We start from the raw sequence: 19,026 nt of genomic DNA on the forward strand, positions 1-19,026 counted from the left end.
AGTCAGACTGCTCCACTCTCTCTGTTTCATAGCCATCACGTGTGTACACTAGCACCAGCGCTACACCATCTGAAAACAGGTGTAATCGCATATACGCGCAGCTTTGTACAGCCCCCAGTTCTGTCTACAATGCGCCTCTGTTCTGCCGCAATGGGAAGTGCAGATTTGCGTCCCGACTGTACTTGCGTATGCGCAGCTTTGACCATGCGCCGTGCACAGACAGGCAAGAAGTGTTCACAGTACCATAGTCTATAAGTCACTATGGGGAGGTGATTCAGAGGTGTATGCAGCTGCTGTATGCAAATATGCTAATGTGTTCATAGACTCCTCCTGCGTGCTTGTATCACCTGCTGCTGCATCCTCGGACGCAGCATCGGATCACTTGTGAGGACATTGGTCATGTGAGCAGCCCTTAGGTTACTCACAATCGCCGTCTCCCATCCGTAGCCGAGGCCAGTTAATCTGCAACGAAAGACGCAGACACTAGCCTTGGCACCTCCAGAAAATGAGTCTGCACGTCCCCATTTTCAGGAATGCTGCCTGGCACCCCCCTCCCCACTCCCCCTCCCGTTCCAAAACGCGGCCGGAGCCAGTCAATCAGATTGCGACGTAGTGGCAACTGCGTGCCCAGTCCACCTACAATCGGAGTTGTACGCAAACCATCGGCTCCATTTTCATTGTTTCCTTTTCTTCTGAAGCCTGACTGGGTCCCTTTCAACAGTGCTTGCCAATAAAATGCTTGATCAGTACTGTAAAGTCTACTTGTAGTTTGTTCCAAGACTTTTCTTTAGAGATATAGTTGCCAAATATTGGCCTGAGTCTGACACAAGTTGATATGCGTGCAGCTCTCATTGATTGTGCATGAGCCACGGACTGAAAGAAATGCGTAACTGCGCATGCACTGGACAAGGCTAATGCACAGTTATGGAGATCGCAGTAGCAGAAATATTGAACTTTACGCTCACTGACCATTTTTTCAGTGAAATGTGCTTTCTGACCGTTAACACGGCAGCAACCCAGCGGATGCACAGACCTCTTCCATCTTGTGGGGTGTGCAAGGTGAATCACGTGCTTTATTCTAGTTCCTGGATGGAGATGGGACGTCTGTTTCAGATGGAGCTTTTGCTCCCAGCATAAGGTTGGGGCAAATGGTGTACTGGGCTCTCTCCATGCATATGCGCAGATCTCACATAAGGAAGTAGGCTGCCGCGGGCGCACGAAAAAGTGGCTGGAGATGCGTCCAACTCAGAATCAGGTCATTAGTGTTTTGTATATCGGATTACGTTGCATACAGTCATTGCAATTAACCTGCAGTCCTGCATGGGGAGTTGATGCTAATTATTGAATTTATGGTCTTCTAAAACTCTTTAAAAAAAACTTTCCCACTTTAAGCTGTGTGTTTTTATATACAGCTAGCCAACAGAACTTTATACTCAAACAGGCTTAAATGAATTTTGATTGGACCGGCTGGTTACTATAGTCGGCCAATGATCAGATCTGTATGTGTTTATTGTTCAATGCGTGTCTTCTTTTTTTTTTTTTTTTTTTTTTGTGAAGCGAATTTGACCATAGATTGGCACAGCTCATGCATGGCTGTAATTTATGAAGGAATATCAAGTGCGAAAATATGCAAAGGCCGGTGTAAGCATTCCGCGTGTGCAACGGACCACGTGTCCACTAGCGTGCGACGGGCTTGACGCCCCCTTTGTATATTGAAGCAATGCTTAAGTGCACAGGTGAATCCGTTCTCTCCATCATCGACGCACAATGGTCACATCGATCCCCGAGCAGCCCCTGCCTGGCGCGTAGTCTCCCTTATAACTTTCTTAAATTACGCTCATTATGGCTGCAGTGCTGCAAACTGATCGCAGCTGTGTGCTGAAACACGCCCATGACTCCTCCCCTTTTTGCAAAGAGTTTAGGTTGCCTCCCAGTCTCCACCCTAACCCCCCATAGATTGCAGAAGTCATCTCAAGCGATGTTGTATGCCATCACATAATTTGGTTAATGCGTGCGCAAACATTGATACTGCATCTACCTCTGAGCGGCGCCCAAAGTATTTTGGCAGATGGACAGATCATCGATAAAGTACGATTTGTAGGCACCATGACTTCCAGTTCAATTAAATTGATTCGGCTTAACAAGACAGATTGCTGCGTGATTTTTTTGTGTATATTCTACATTTTCCTACTTGTAGACCAAAGTCAGCCATTCTAAAATAGACTTTTAGTGAAATGGGTTACAATGTGCCTACTAAAGAAACAGCAAATTGCCCATGATTGGATAAACAGCCCTTCAAAGGCCAGACCAAATGGGAGATCTTTAGAACAGATCAAGCTATCCTTAAGAACAGGCCAGTGGTCTGTGCAATTGTTTTTCATGGGTTGGGTATGCGTGACCAGCCGTCAAGAGACTGCCAGTCTGCATTGCTCCACCGGTATCCCAGCAGCGGAATGCTGGCGGAGCTTGCTGCGCTCGTCACGCTGTGGGCTGCCGGCGGGGAGAGCACAACACCCCCTTGCGGGCTCGCTGCGCTCGTCACGCTGCAGGCTCGGTGGTGGGTGTCGTGGACACCAACGAGTGGGAATAGTCCTTGCTAGTCGGCATGCCAACTGTCTGGATTCTCAGGGGGTGGGATGTAAGGGGAGGGGTTGTGACCGGCGCTCGCATAATTGCATCCCTTTTTTCATACGCGCTGAACATAACATACTGTGTCTATTTGTGATTATTTACGGTATAGCCATTAGCACTACATGTTCCTGTGGTTAATTAGAAGCACATTTTAATGTTTGTACATTGCTGGTCGTTTCTTCTCTAACATAAATTCAGAACATATTACAATTCAGCATCTGTACAGGAATATTTTGGTTGAATGTTTCTGAATTTCATATGGCTACATTTCTTTATTGTGTCAGATGTGATGAACGCGTGGAGTTTAAATGTGTTTTTCAAATGTTTTCTTTTCCCAGAGATGTGAGTTGTGTCCGCACAAGGATGGCGCACTAAAGCGTACGGATAATGGAGGTATGTGCACTTTGTTCCTGCCTAGATTGTCTTATTATAATAGTTCTAATTACCGCATGGAATGTTCATCCTTGTACTATGAAAGTATAGGTATGAAGTAAACCAAAGGCTTTCTGTTTTTCTTGGGGAGGGGGTTGAGGCAGCAGAGGTGCATAGATTTGTCTTCATGGGACCTGTGCGTTGTCTGCTGCAGAAGTGCACGTTCCTGAACAGCATGTACAGACTGCTATGTTACATACATCTAACAGAATATAAACTTGTATTTACATGTGTCTGTTACCATGGTAAGTCCAAGACTTCATTCATAGGCACCCTAAATAATGTTATAGGAACAATGTGCCAATCATACACACAGGCAGTCAGTGAATGCCGCATCGCCTTGTGTCTTTTATCTGTCCAGCATTCATGTTACAGAGCTCTCATTTGCTGTGGACTCAATCTTCAGGAAACTGTTCATGTTTACTGCATTTTATTTTTGTGAAAGTCGCCCATGTGTTTGTACCATAAAGCCTGCCCATAAATGCACTGACTTAGCTGAAGACCAATTTGGCCTCCAATTTCTGTGAGCCAAAACTGACCAGCAGTCCTGGTCATCATTTGTTTGAGATTACTCTATTACTCTACTGGAATGTCTCCTTGGTCAGTGAATAGTATCTGTGCAGTCTCACTAACGTTCAGCTGTTCAATGCAGATCACAAAGTTGCATTCTGTTCAGTTTTGCTGCATGTATATGTGGCTTAATTGGACCTAGATTTAATTATTGTACCAGAGAAGACAGACCTGCCTGTTTATAGAACCTGTAAGGCTAGTGGCATATCGGCATTTTGCGTATGCATGCATAGGCAAACACATGGTGGTGGCGTGTGGGGAAGGGGGGTGTTCCGGTTGCCTGAAAACCCCCCTCCTCTTGGCAAGTGGCACAATTTATGACAATAGCGATGGTATGTAATATGATTTTTAGAGCTGCTGCCACATCAGTTTAAGAGACAGAGCAGAGCTGCTGCATATGCCTAGTGGTAGCAGCTTCTTCTACCAAGTTTGCTGTGAGTGTGAATCTGAGTTATCAATCAGTGCACTGCATCCAAAGAGTAGCTACCAGGAAGAAGAAACAGGAGCCTTACCATGAGGTGGAAGAATGTGTGCTTAGAAAGTGCAGTACTGATTCTATTATGTTTATGTATTTATTTATTATTGTATGATTAACCTTTTCCTGACCACTTATCCTATTTATATTTTCTCTATCGTCCTAAGTGGATGCTGGGGTTCCTGAAAGGACCATGGGGGATAGCGGCTCCGCAGGAGACAGGGCACAAAAAAGTAAAGCTTTACTAGGTCAGGTGGTGTGCACTGGCTCCTCCCCCTATGACCCTCCTCCAGACTCCAGTTAGATTTTGTGCCCGAACGAGAAGGGTGCAATCTAGGTGGCTCTCCTAAAGAGCTGCTTAGAGAAAGTTTAGTTTAGGTTTTTTTCTTTACAGTGAGTCCTGCTGGCAACAGGATCACTGCAACGTGGGACTTAGGGGGAAAGTAGTAAACTCACCTGCATGCAGAGTGGATTTGCTGCTTGGCTACTGGACACCATTAGCTCCAGAGGGATCGAACACAGGCCCAGCCGTGGAGTCCGGTCCCGGAGCCGCGCCGCCGACCCCCTTGCAGATGCTGAAGCGTGAAGAGGTCCGGAAACCGGCGGCTGAAGACTCCTCAGTCTTCATAAGGTAGCGCACAGCACTGCAGCTGTGCGCCATTTTCCTCTCAGCACACTTCACTGGGCAGTCACTGAGGGTGCAGAGCGCTGGGGGGGGGCGCTCTGAGAGGCAAATATAAACCTTATACAAGGCTAAAAATACCTCACATATAGCCCATAGGGGCTATATGGAGATATTTAACCCCTGCCTGACTGGAAAAATAGCGGGAGAAGAACCCGCCGAAAAAGGGGCGGGGCCTATCTCCTCAGCACACGGCGCCATTTTCTGTCACAGCTCCGCTGGTCAGAACGGCTCCCAGGTCTCTCCCCTGCACTGCACTACAGAAACAGGGTAAAACAGAGAGGGGGGGCACATTAATGGCTATATATATATATATTAAAGCAGCTATAAGGGAGCACTTAATATAAGGATATCCCTTGTATATATAGCGCTTTGTGGTGTGTGCTGGCAGACTCTCCCTCTGTCTCCCCAAAAGGGCTAGTGGGTCCTGTCTTCATTAGAGCATTCCCTGTGAGTTTGCGGTGTGTGTCGGTACGTGGTGTCGACATGTATGAGGACGATATTGGTGTGGAGGCGGAGCAATTGCCAAATATGCAGATGTCACCCCCCAGGGGGTCGACACCAGAATGGATGCCTTTATTTGTGGAATTACGTGATGGTTTATCTTCCCTTAAACAGTCAGTTGAGGACATGAGGCGGCCGGACAATCAATTAATGCCTGTCCAGGCGCCTCAAACACCGTCAGGGGCTGTAAAACGCCCTTTGCCTCAGTCGGTCGACACAGACCCAGACACGGGCACTGATTCCAGTGACGACGGTAGAAATTCAAACGTATTTTCCAGTAGGGCCACACGTTATATGATTTTGGCAATGAAGGAGACGTTACATTTAGCTGATACTACAGATACCGTAAAACAGGGTATTATGTATGGTGTGAAAAAACTACAAACAGTTTTTCCTGAATCAGAAGAATTAAATGACGTGTGTGATGAAGCGTGGGTTGCTCCTGATAAAAAGTTGATAATTTCAAAAAAGTTATTGGCATTATACCCTTTCCCGCCAGAGGTTAGGGCGCGCTGGGAAACACCCCCTAAGGTGGACAAGGCGCTCACACGCTTATCCAAACAAGTGGCGTTACCCTCTCCTGAGACGGCCGCACTTAAGGATCCATCAGATAGAAAGATGGAAGTTATTCAAAAGAATATATACACACATGCAGGTGTTATACTACGACCAGCTATAGCAACTGCCTGGATGTGCAGTGCTGGAGTAGTTTGGTCAGAATCCCTGATTGAAAATATTGATACCCTAGATAGGGACAATGTTTTACTGTCGTTAGAACAAATAAAGGATGCATTTATCTATATGCGTGATGCACAGAGGGATATTTGCACACTGGCATCTCGGGTGAGTGCTATGTCCATTTCAGCCAGAAGAGCCTTATGGACACGACAGTGGACAGGCGATGCGGATTCAAAACGTCACATGGAGGTTTTGCCGTATAAAGGGGAGGAGTTATTTGGAGTTGGTCTATCAGACTTGGTGGCCACGGCTACTGCCGGGAAATCCACTTTTTTACCTCAAGTCACTCCCCAACAGAGAAAGGCACCGACCTTTCAACCGCAGCCTTTTCGCTCCTACAAAAATAAGAGAGCAAAGGGCTTGTCGTACCTGCCACGAGGCAGAGGAAGAGGGAAGAGACACCAACAGGCAGCTCCTTCCCAGGAACAGAAGCCCTCCCCGGCTCCTGCAAAAACCTCAGCATGACGCTGGGGCCTCTCAAGCGGACTCGGGGACAGTGGGGGGCCGTCTCAAAAATTACAGCGCGCAGTGGGCTCACTCGCAGGTAGACCCCTGGATCCTGCAGATAATATCTCAGGGGTACAGGTTGGAATTAGAGACGGATCCTCCTCATCGTTTCCTGAAGTCTGCCTTACCAACCGTCTCTTCCGAAAGGGAGAGGGTGTTGGAAGCCATTCACAAGCTGTACGCTCAGCAGGTGATAGTCAAAGTACCCCTATTACAACAAGGAAAGGGGTATTATTCCACTCTATTTGTGGTACCGAAGCCGGATGGCTCGGTAAGGCCTATTCTAAATCTGAAGTCCTTGAACCTCTACATAAAAAAGTTCAAGTTCAAGATGGAGTCACTCAGAGCAGTGATAGCGAACCTGGAAGAAGGGGACTTTATGGTATCCTTGGACATCAAGGATGCGTATCTACACGTTCCGATTTACCCCGCACACCAGGGGTACCTCAGGTTCATTGTTCAAAACTGTCACTATCAGTTTCAGACGCTGCCGTTCGGATTGTCCACGGCGCCTCGGGTCTTTACCAAGGTAATGGCCGAGATGATGATTCTTCTTCGAAGAAAAGGCGTATTAGTTATCCCATACTTGGACGATCTCCTAATAAGGGCAAGGTCCAGAGAACAGCTGGAGACAGCTTTAGCACTATCTCAAGAGGTGCTAAGACAACACGGGTGGATTCTGAATATTCCAAAATCCCATTTAATCCCGACAACTCGTCTGCTGTTCCTAGGAATGATTCTGGACACGGTTCAGAAAAAGGTTTTCCTTCCAGAGGAAAAAGCCAAGGAGTTATCCGATCTGGTCAGGAACCTCCTAAAACCAGGGAAAGTGTCAGTACATCAATGCACAAGAGTCCTGGGAAAAATGGTGGCTTCTTACGAAGCAATTCCATTCGGCAGATTCCATGCAAGAATATTCCAAAGGGATCTGTTGGACAAATGGTCAGGGTCGCATCTGCAGATGCACCTGCGAATAACCCTGTCACCAAAGACAAGGGTGTCACTTCTGTGGTGGTTGCAGAAGGCTCACCTATTAGAAGGCCGCAGATTCGGCATTCAGGATTGGATCCTGGTGACCACGGACGCCAGCCTGAGAGGCTGGGGAGCAGTCACACAAGGAAGAAACTTCCAGGGAGTATGGACGAGTCTGGAAAAGTCTCTTCACATAAACATTCTGGAACTAAGAGCAATCTACAATGCTCTAAGCCAGGCGGAACTTCTCCTGCAAGGAAAGCCGGTGTTGATTCAGTCGGACAACATCACGGCGGTCGCCCATGTAAACAGGCAGGGCGGCACAAGAAGCAGGAGTGCAATGGCAGAAGCTGCCAAGATTCTTCGCTGGGCGGAGAATCACGTGATAGCACTGTCAGCAGTGTTCATCCCGGGCGTGGACAACTGGGAAGCAGACTTCCTCAGCAGACACGATCTTCATCCGGGAGAGTGGGGTCTACATCCAGAAGTCTTCAACATGTTAATAGACCGTTGGGAAAGACCAATTGTAGACATGATGGCGTCTCGCCTCAACAAGAAACTGGACAAATATTGCGCCAGGTCAAGAGATCCACAGGCAATAGCTGTGGACGCACTGGTAACTCCTTGGGTGTACCAGTCAGTGTATGTGTTTCCTCCTCTGCCGCTCATACCAAAGGTATTGAAGATCATACGGCAAAGAAGAGTAAGAACAATACTAGTGGTTCCGGATTGGCCGAGAAGGACTTGGTATCCGGAACTTCAAGAGATGCTCACGGACGAACCGTGGCCTCTACCTCTGAGAAGGGACCTGCTACAGCAGGGTCCCTGTCTTTTTCAAGACTTACCGCGGCTGCGTTTGACGGCATGGCGGTTGAACGCCAGATCCTAAAAGGGAAAGGCATTCCAGAAGAAGTCATTCCTACCTTGATTAAGGCACGGAAGGAAGTCACCGTGAAACATTATCACCGCATTTGGCGAAAATATGTAGCGTGGTGCGAGGATCGGAGGGTTCCGACGGAGGAATTCCAACTGGGTCGTTTCCTACATTTCCTGCAATCAGGATTATCTATGGGTCTCAAATTGGGATCCATTAAGGTTCAAATTTCGGCCCTGTCAATATTCTTCCAAAAAGAATTGGCCTCTGTCCCTGAGGTCCAGACTTTTGTCAAGGGAGTACTGCATATACAGCCTCCTGTGGTGCCTCCGGTGGCACCGTGGGATCTAAATGTAGTTTTAGATTTCCTCAAATCCCATTGGTTTGAACCATTGAAAAAGGTGGATTTGAAATATCTCACATTGAAAGTGACTATGTTACTAGCCCTGGCCTCTGCCAGGAGAGTATCTGAATTGGCGGCTTTATCTTATAAAAGTCCTTATCTAATCTTCCATTCGGATAGGGCAGAACTGCGGACTCGTCCGCATTTTCTCCCTAAAGTGGTATCAGCATTTCATCTGAACCAACCTATTGTGGTGCCTGCGGCCACTAGCGACTTGGAGGACTCCAAGTTGTTGGACGTTGTCAGAGCCTTAAAAATATACATTGCAAGGACGGCTGGAGTCAGAAAATCTGACTCGCTGTTTATATTGTATGCACCCAACAAGTTGGGCGCACCTGCTTCTAAGCAGTCGATTGCTCGTTGGATTTGTAACACAATTCAACTTGCACATTCTGTGGCAGGCCTGCCACAGCCTAAAACTGTAAAAGCCCACTCCACAAGGAAGGTGGGCTCATCTTGGGCGGCTGCCCGAGGGGTCTCGGCATTACAACTCTGCCGAGCAGCTACGTGGTCGGGGGAGAACACGTTTGTAAAATTTTACAAATTTGATACCCTGGCAAAGGAGGACCTGGAGTTCTCTCATTCGGTGCTGCAGAGTCATCCGCACTCTCCCGCCCGTTTGGGAGCTTTGGTATAATCCCCATGGTCCTTTCAGGAACCCCAGCATCCACTTAGGACGATAGAGAAAATAAGAATTTACTTACCGATAATTCTATTTCTCGGAGTCCGTAGTGGATGCTGGGCGCCCATCCCAAGTGCGGATTATCTGCAATACTTGTACATAGTTATTGTTAACTAATTCGGGTTATTGTTAAGGAGCCATCTTTAAGAGGCCCTTTCTGTTGTCATACTGTTAACTGGGTTTAGATCACAAGTTGTACGGTGTGATTGGTGTGGCTGGTATGAGTCTTACCCGGGATTCAAAATGCCTCCCTTATTGTGTATGCTCGTCCGGGCACAGTACCTAACTGGAGTCTGGAGGAGGGTCATAGGGGGAGGAGCCAGTGCACACCACCTGACCTAGTAAAGCTTTACTTTTTTGTGCCCTGTCTCCTGCGGAGCCGCTATCCCCCATGGTCCTTTCAGGAACCCCAGCATCCACTACGGACTCCGAGAAATAGAATTATCGGTAAGTAAATTCTTATTATTTAGATGTTTGATATAGCCAATACTGTAGACTACCTATAGCGTTAAATACTAACACTGTATTCCATACAGTATCCAGTGTATAAAAAGACAAATATTTACATTAATGTCCAGCGTCCTTATTAGGTTTTTCTACTGTTCCGGCAGGCTCACGCACTTACTCCAATGTTCTGCAGAGTGGGAGATTGTGGATTGCATTTGGAAATCCCCCTCTAGAAATCCTGCGTTTGCCACTAGCATGCATTGGATTTGGCATTCCACTCACTCTTTTTACCTCCATATACTAGTCACTGTGGATAGGGGGTTACTATTACGCTAGTGCTTTGATTGCGCAGATGGTAGTTATAAATTGTATCCATGCTCATGTGTTAGGGAGCCTGTTATGTTAAGGTGTGTGACTGTGCATTATGCGAAAGGTGGAGACGCACCCAAGGAAACATTTTGATTGGCCTGCAGCAGAAACGGGAATTTAATTTAATTTCCATTACATTCAGGATTCGTGTAGCAGGTTTTGTTTTCCTTATGTTTTAAATGAAGCACAGACAATTTGCTAAGGCTAGTCCTTAGGATGAAAATGGAGACTGGTTTGCATTTATTTTGTATTGAAACTTTAAAAATGAACATGTTTCAAATGTCTCCTTTTTATTATTATTTTTTTATTGTGATTAAGTTCAAAGGAACACCGTTATTTTATTTTTCCTTCCAACAACACAACTAAAACTAGATTCATCTTTAAAAGCTCGTGTTTCTTGGACGTCCTCCAATATTGCCTAAAAGGCAGACAAACAGAAATAAAGGGAACAGACATGAATAATCGGTAATCTTAAGAAGCCAAACATGCTTTTATAAGAATCCCTATTTACATACAACCCGACCATGTGATATTAAAAAGTTAACCCCTACATCAAAGGATTTTGCCCTTTTGATCCTATCTGAAATTGTATTGTTACTGGAGGATTGTTTCCTTGCTTGCTGAGACTTGGCTTAAGGATTGCATGGCTCCTGAGGGGGGTACTCACGGAGCGATCACTGCTTAAAATCTAAGCAATCTGACTAGATTGCTTAGATTTTAAGCCTGATCGCTCCGTGTGTACCCCCTACAGCGATAGCGATGCGCAGCCCCGCGCATCGCTATCGCTGGTGCTAGATTGGCCTGCCGTGCAGGCCAATCTAGCGGGTCGCTCATTTCACCCGCTGGGTGAAATGAGCGGCTCCCCCGTCTCCCTCCGCAAGCTTAGCGCACATCGCGCTGTGCTGAGCGGTTCGCTCAGCACACATCTCTACCGCATCGGTCAGTGAGTACTGGCCTTTATGTGCGAGAGGTCACCAGCTGATTGAGGCTGCCCACAGTTTTGTTATGCAATAATCAGGAATTACTGATTATAAATAAACTCTTTAAATGGGTTTTGTACAGTTACTGTTAAAATTCTGACTTCATTAAATTAATTAATTTACCATTCACTAGCACATTCAATGTTTTCAGTGTCTTGTAGGTTGATTATATTCTCCAATTCTGGAAGCTCAGTATTATTTTAGTTTATGTTTTTGCAGTTTAACTATTAGGTTGCTTTGACCAGCCAGTGAAGTAACTATTCTGAACGATTATCGTTGAGTCTGTGGGCATAAAAGATCATCGTTCACAGCCTAAAAACAGCTGAAAAATGTTCTTGATCGTTTGTGTATGACCCATGTACGATCCTCCCAACCATCGTTCAGTCGACTCTGTACTGTGAATGTATGATCACCTCCATGTAATAGAACTGTTTCTCCTCAATAATGTATTGTCTCTGGTTACCTGCTTCAGTCTATGGCCAGCTTTAATTCTTTTGCAGAAGCCTTATGTTAATTTTTATCTTATCAATTGGTTTACTCTAAAGTTCTTCCCATCCCTTCTTCTCAACATGGTCCATGTAGTTGGTTTACACAGTCTGCAGATTTAAAATACATGATGAGGTTGTCTAGCTAAATAAATAATTGTATGTTGCGGTTCAGTGGTGAGATCTATTATTTGAATGGCGATATGTTGTAGTAATAGTCATGATTAAATCAATAGGTCTGGTAGTGATAGGCAAGAGTAGATGACTTGATTCGGTAGTGATGCTCTTAATTGGATGACCAAGTCAGGTAGTGATAGCCATGATTGGATGACGAGATGGGGTAGCAATAGCTATGATTGGATAGTGAGGTTAGGTAGCAATAGCCATGATTAGATAGCGAGGTCGGGTAGCAATAGCCATGATTGGATAGCAAGGTCGGGTAGCGATAGCCATGATTGGATGGTGAGGTTGCTGTATTTTGCCATGCAATCATGGCTATCGCTACCCAGAGATGTGAGTTCAGGTGCTATCAGCCAATTGCTGGGCTTGTAAATTGGTAACCTAGCATCTTGCTGTGGTTTCATGGTTTACGTAGATGTAATAACTTGTGGCTCTGATAATGTGATCTGCTTGCACTTTTTGGATGACAGGGAACCTGTTGGTCACCTTTCTTTTTGGGAATACTTAATTTTGTTAATCCACTGTATTTCTTCTTTCTGCTGCGGGGTACACTGGGCTCAACAGGGAATGACATTGGGTGGGGTGTAGAGTAGGATCTTGACCCGAGGCACCAACAGGCTAAAAGCTTTGACTGTTCCCAGAATGCATAGCGCCGCCTCCTCTATAAACCCGCTCAGTTTTGTAGTTGGTGCCATGCAGTGCAAGCATTCAACAGGTGGGCTGCTCCAGCAGCCCTCAGAAGAGCTTTTTTAAAGTGAAAAATTAAGACTTCAAGGGCTGCAGCAGAGACACTGTGAGTGTTAGATGTCAGTCAGACATCTCCTGCTGCAGCGAGGTATACTCCCGTGCCCTGGTTGCAGGGTACTTACAGCGGAGGCTCCGGTTTGCTCCTGTCAGTCACACACCCCACCGCAGCTCTCCTTGATCGCGTGGTCGCGCTCAGGGAGGAGGTAAGAGGGTCCCCCAGGTGGGACCAGCTGGAAATCGCGATCCGGTGGGAGGCGGGCCGTGCGCACTGGTGTGGACACTGTGGCAGTACAGGGACCCCACTAGACCACTAGGGCAAGGGCACAGGTCGGTTTTATTAAAAAACGTTTGCTATGTAGCCCGCAGTACCCGGTGGTGAAGTCCAGCAAGGGGATAAGGCTTTGACCTGTAGCCCCAGCCTCAGGGCGCCATTTAGAGTAAATGTTCCCGCCCTGGAGCTGCATATCTCTCTCTTCCTGTCAGCGTTTGGGCGCCATTAGGACAAGCTGAGCTGATCCTGGGACTGTTTGGGCAAATCCTCCTCTGTAAAGCCGCCTGCATGTCAGCGCTGTGCATTTTACAGTACACTTAAGTATTCTACATGTCTGCTGACAGTGTTAGTTAAGAAACAGTGCATTTAGTCAGGGTTATTTAGTACAAGTCCCCTGTGATATACATCCAGTCTTTACTGTGCATTGATATATCTATTAAGTGTATAGCTATACTTAGTTTTACTCTGTATTGCTAGTCCAGTGCAGTTTTATTGCATGTCATAATTTCTGCATTGTACAATGTGACTATGTGTGTGTGCATATAGCTGCTGTGTGACCTCCATTTCGTGCATCTCACTCAGATTGCTATCCCTATATTCTGTAACCTGAGGGGGCTAAGTGCGTTAAGGTTATTATTAATATAGGTGTTTCACAAGATATACTTATTGTGTATTTCTCTGACGTCCTAGTGGATGCTGGGGACTCCGTCAGGACCATGGGGAATAGCGGCTCCGCAGGAGACAGGGCACAAAATTTAAAAGTTTGACCACTAGGTGGTGTACTGGCTCCTCCCCCTATGACCCTCCTCCAAGCCTCAGTTAGGTTTTTGTGCCCGTCCGAGCAGTGTGCAATCTAGGTGGCTCTCATAAAGAGCTGCTTAGAGTAAAAGTTTTGATAGTTTTATTATTTTCAGTGAGTCCTGCTGGCAACAGGCTCACTGCAACGAGGGACCTAGGGGAGAAGAAGTGAACTCACCTGCGTGCAGGATGGATTTGCTTCTTAGGCTACTGGACACTAGCTCCAGAGGGACGATCACAGGTACAGCCTGGATGGGTCACCGGAGCCGCGCCGCCGACCCCCTTGCAGATGCCGAAGTAAGAAGAGGTCCAGAAACCGGCGGCTGAAGGCTTTTCAGTCTTCATGAGGTAGCGCACAGCACTGCAGCTGTGCGCCATTGCGCTCAGGCACACTTCACACCGGCGGTCACTGAGGGTGCAGGGCGCTGGGGGGGGCGCCCTGGGCAGCAATGTTAATACCTTTCTGGCTAAAAAGAATACATCACATATAGTCCATGAGGCTATATGGATGTATTTCACCCCTGCCAGGTCTCAGAAAAACCGGGAGAAGAGCCCGCCGGAATAGGGGGCGGGGCCTATCTCCTCAGCACACAGCGCCATTTTCCTACACAGCTCCGCTGCTAGGAAGGCTCCCAGGCTCTCCCCTGCACTGCACTACAGAAACAGGGTAAAAAACAGAGAGGGGGGGCATTTTTTGGCGATATTATATATATTTAAGCAGCTATAAGGAAACAACACTTATATAAGGTTGTTCCTATATAATTATAGCGCTTTGGTGTGTGCTGGCAAACTCTCCCTCTGTCTCCCCAAAGGGCTAGTGGGGTCCTGTCTTCTATCAGAGCATTCCCTGTGTGTCTGCTGTGTGTCGGTACGTGTGTGTCGACATGTATGAGGACGATGTTGGTGTGGAGGCGGAGCAATTGCCGGTAATGGTGATGTCACCCCCTAGGGAGTCGACACCGGAATGGATGGCTTTGTTTATGGAATTACGTAATAATGTCAGCACGCTGCAAAAGTCGGTTGACGACATGAGACGACCGGCAAACCAGTTAGTACCTGTACAGGCGTCTCAAACACCGTCAGGGGCTGTAAAACGCCCTTTGCCTCAGTCGGTCGACACAGACCCAGACACGGACACCGAATCTAGTGTCGACGGTGAAGAAACGAACGTATTTTCCAGTAGGGCCACATGTTATATGATCACGGCAATGAAGGAGGCTTTGCATATCTCTGATACTGCAAGTACCACAAAAAGGGGTATTATGTGGGGTCTGAAAAAACTACCTGTAGTTTTTCCTGAATCGGAGGAATTGAATGACGTGTGTGATGAAGCGTGGGTTACCCCTGATAAAAAACTGCTAATTTCAAAGAAGTTATTGGCATTATACCCTTTCCTGCCAGAGGTTAGGGCGCGCTGGGAAACACCCCCTAGGGTGGACAAGGCGCTCACACGTTTATCCAAACAAGTGGCGTTACCGTCTCCTGATACGGCCGCCCTCAAGGATCCAGCTGATAGGAGGCTGGAAAATACTCTAAAAAGTATATACACACATACTGGTGTTATACTGCGACCAGCAATCGCCTCAGCCTGGATGTGCAGTGCTGGGGTGGCTTGGTCGGATTCCCTGACTGAAAATATTGATACCCTGGATAGGGACAGTATTTTATTGACTATAGAGCAATTAAAGGACGCATTCCTTTATATGCGAGATGCACAGAGGGATATCTGCACTCTGGCATCAAGAGTAAGTGCGATGTCCATATCTGCCAGAAGAAGTCTATGGACACGACAGTGGTCAGGCGATGCGGATTCCAAACGGCATATGGAAGTATTGCCGTATAAAGGGGAGGAATTATTTGGGGTCGGTCTATCGGATTTGGTAGCCACGGCAACAGCCGGGAAGTCCACCTTTTTACCTCAAGTCCCCTCCCAGCAGAAAAAGACGCAGTCTTTTCAGCCGCAGTCCTTTCGTTCCTATAAGAACAAGCGAGCAAAAGGACATTCATATTTGCCCCGAGGCAAAGGAAAGGGTAAGAGACTGCAGCAAGCAGCCCCTTCCCAGGAACAGAAGTCCTCCCCGGCTTCTGCAAAGGCCTCAGCATGACGCTGGGACCTTACAAGCGGACTCAGGGGCGGTGGGGGGTCGCCTCAAGAATTTCAGCGCACAGTAGGCTCACTCGCAGGTGGACCCCTGGATCCTGCAGGTAGTATCTCAGGGTTACAGGTTGGAATTCGAGAAGTCTCCCCCTCGCAGGTTCCTAAAATCTGCTTTGCCAACGTCTCCCTCAGACAGGGCGACGGTATTGGAAGCCATTCACAAGCTGTATTCTCAGCAGGTGATAATCAAGGTACCCCTTCTACAACAGGGAAAGGGGTATTACTCCACGCTATTTGTGGTACCGAAGCCGGACGGCTCGGTAAGACCTATTCTAAATCTGAAATCTCTGAACCTGTACATACAAAAATTCAAGTTCAAGATGGAGTCACTCAGAGCAGTGATAGCGAATCTGGAAGAAGGGGATTTTATGGTGTCCTTGGACATCAAGGATGCTTACCTTCATGCCCCAATTTGCCCTTTACACCAAGGGTACCTCAGGTTCGTGGTACAAAACTGTCATTATCAGTTTCAGACGCTGCCGTTTGGATTGTCCACGGCACCCAGGGTCTTTACCAAGGTAATGGCCGAAATGATGATCCTTCTTCGAAGAGAAGGCGTATTAATTATCCCTTACTTGGACGATCTCCTGATAAGGGCAAGATCCAGAGAACAGCTGGAGGTCGGAGTAGCACTAACTCAAGTAGTGCTCCAACAGCACGGGTGGATTCTGAATTTTCCAAAATCCCAACTGATCCCGACGACACGTCTGCTGTTCCTAGGGATGATTCTGGACACTGTTCAGAAAAAGGTATTTGTTCCGGAGGAGAAAGCCAGGGAGTTATCCGAACTCGTCAGGAACCTCCTAAAACCAGGGACAGTGTCTGTGCATCAATGCACAAGAGTCCTGGGAAAAATGGTGGCTTCTTACGAAGCGATTCCATTCGGCAGATTCCATGCACTAATTTTTCAGTGGGATCTGCTAGACAAATGGTCCGGATCGCATCTGCAGATGCATCAGTGGATAAAATTGTCGACAAGGACAAGGGTCTCTCTGCTATGGTGGTTGCAGAGTGCTCATCTGTTAGAGGGCCGCAGATTCGGCATACAGAACTGGGTCCTAGTGATCACGGATGCCAGCCTGAGAGGCTGGGGAGCGGTCACACAAGGAAGAAACTTCCAGGGCGTGTGGTCAAGCCTGGAAACGTCTCTTCACATAAATATACTGGAACTAAGAGCAATCTACAATGCTCTAAGCCTGGCAAAACCTCTGCTTCAGGGTCAGCCGGTGTTGATCCAGTCGGACAACATCACGGCAGTCGCCCACGTAAACAGACAGGGCGGCACAAGAAGCAGGAGGGCAATGGCAGAAGCTGCAAGGATTCTTCGCTGGGCGGAAAATCATGTGATAGCACTGTCAGCAGTGTTCATCCCGGGAGTGGACAACTGGGAAGCAGACTTCCTCAGCAGACACGATCTTCACCCGGGAGAGTGGGGACTTCATCCAGAAGTCTTCCACATGATTGTAGTCCATTGGGAAAGACCAATGGTGGACATGATGGCGTCCCGCCTCAACAAAAAAACTGGACAGGTATTGCGCCAGGTCAAGAGACCCTCAGGCAATAGCTGTGGACGCTCTGGTAACACCATGGGTGTACCAGTCAGTGTATGTCTTCCCTCCTCTGCCTCTCATACCCAAGGTACTGAGAATTATACGGCAAAGGGGAGTAAGAACGATACTAGTGGCTCCGGACTGGCCAAGAAGGACTTGGTACCCGGAACTTCAGGAGATGCTCACGGAAGATCCGTGGCCTCTACCTCTAAGAAGGGATCTGCTTCAGCAGGGACCGTGTCTATTCCAAGACTTACCGCGGCTGCGTTTGACGGCATGGCGGTTGAACGCCGGATCCTAAGGGAAAAAGGCATTCCGGAAGAGGTCATCCCTACCCTGGTCAAAGCCAGGAAGGAGGTGACTGCACAACATTATCACCGCATTTGGAGAAAATATGTTGCATGGTGTGAGGCCAGGAAGGCCCCGACAGAGGAATTTCAACTGGGTCGATTCCTACATTTCCTGCAAACAGGGTTATCTATGGGCCTCAAATTAGGGTCCATTAAGGTTCAAATTTCGGCCCTGTCGATTTTCTTCCAGAAAGAATTGGCTTCAGTTCCTGGAGTCCAGACTTTTGTAAAAGGAGTACTACATATACAGCCCCCGGTTGTGCCCCCAGTGGCACAGTGGGATCTCAATGTAGTTTTGGATTTTCTCAAATCCCATTGGTTTGAGCCACTCAAATCTGTAGATTTGAAATATCTTACATGGAAAGTAACCATGCTACTGGCCCTGGCTTCAGCCAGGAGAGTGTCGGAATTGGCGGCTTTATCGTATAAAAGCCCATATCTGATTTTCCATTCGGACAGGGCAGAATTGAGGACGCGTCCTCATTTTCTGCCTAAGGTGGTATCAGCGTTTCACCTGAACCAGCCTATTGTGGTGCCTGCGGCTACTAGCGATTTGGAGGATTCCAAGTTGCTGGACGTTGTCAGAGCATTGAAAATATATATTTCACTGTCAATGCCCACTCCACAGGGAAGGTGGGCTCATCTTGGGCGGCTGCCCGAGGGGTCTCGGCATTACAACTCTGCCGAGCAGCTACGTGGTCAGGGGAGAACACGTTTGTAAAATTCTACAAATTTGATACCCTGGCTAAGGAGGACCTGGAGTTCTCTCATTCGGTGCTGCAGAGTCATCCGCACTCTCCCGCCCGTTTGGGAGCTTTGGTATAATCCCCATGGTCCTGACTGAGTCCCCAGCATCCACTAGGACGTCAGAGAAAATAAGAATTTACTCACCGGTAATTCTATTTCTCGTAGTCCGTAGTGGATGCTCGGCGCCCATCCCAAGTGCGGATTGTCTGCAATACTTGTACATAGTTATTGTTACAAAAAAATCGGGTTGTTTATTGTTGTGAGCCATCTTTTCAGAGGCTCCTACGTTATCATACTGTTAACTGGGTTCAGATCACAAGTTGTACGGTGTGATTGGTGTGGCTGGTATGAGTCTTACCCGGGATTCAAAATCCTTCCTTATTGTGTACGCTCGTCCGGGCACAGTATCCTAACTGAGGCTTGGAGGAGGGTCATAGGGGGAGGAGCCAGTACACACCACCTAGTGGTCAAACT

General features: G+C 47.5%; 1 protein-coding gene across 8 annotated transcripts in view; it reads left to right on the plus strand.

Annotated features, from left to right (window-relative positions):
• MLLT10 (MLLT10 histone lysine methyltransferase DOT1L cofactor) overlaps positions 1-19,026 on the plus strand; it is a 385,956-nt gene that overhangs the window by 53,789 nt on the left and 313,141 nt on the right. For all 8 annotated transcript variants that reach the window (XM_063921568.1, XM_063921569.1, XM_063921575.1 and 5 more), the window contains one exon: positions 2,970-3,024. In XM_063921568.1, coding sequence (XP_063777638.1) covers positions 2,970-3,024 — 55 coding nt within the window. Of the gene's footprint in view, positions 1-2,969; positions 3,025-19,026 lie in introns of those variants that run through there.

The sequence above is a fragment of the Pseudophryne corroboree genome, chromosome 5, assembly GCF_028390025.1.
Source record: "Pseudophryne corroboree isolate aPseCor3 chromosome 5, aPseCor3.hap2, whole genome shotgun sequence".
Taxonomy (NCBI): domain Eukaryota; kingdom Metazoa; phylum Chordata; class Amphibia; order Anura; family Myobatrachidae; genus Pseudophryne; species Pseudophryne corroboree.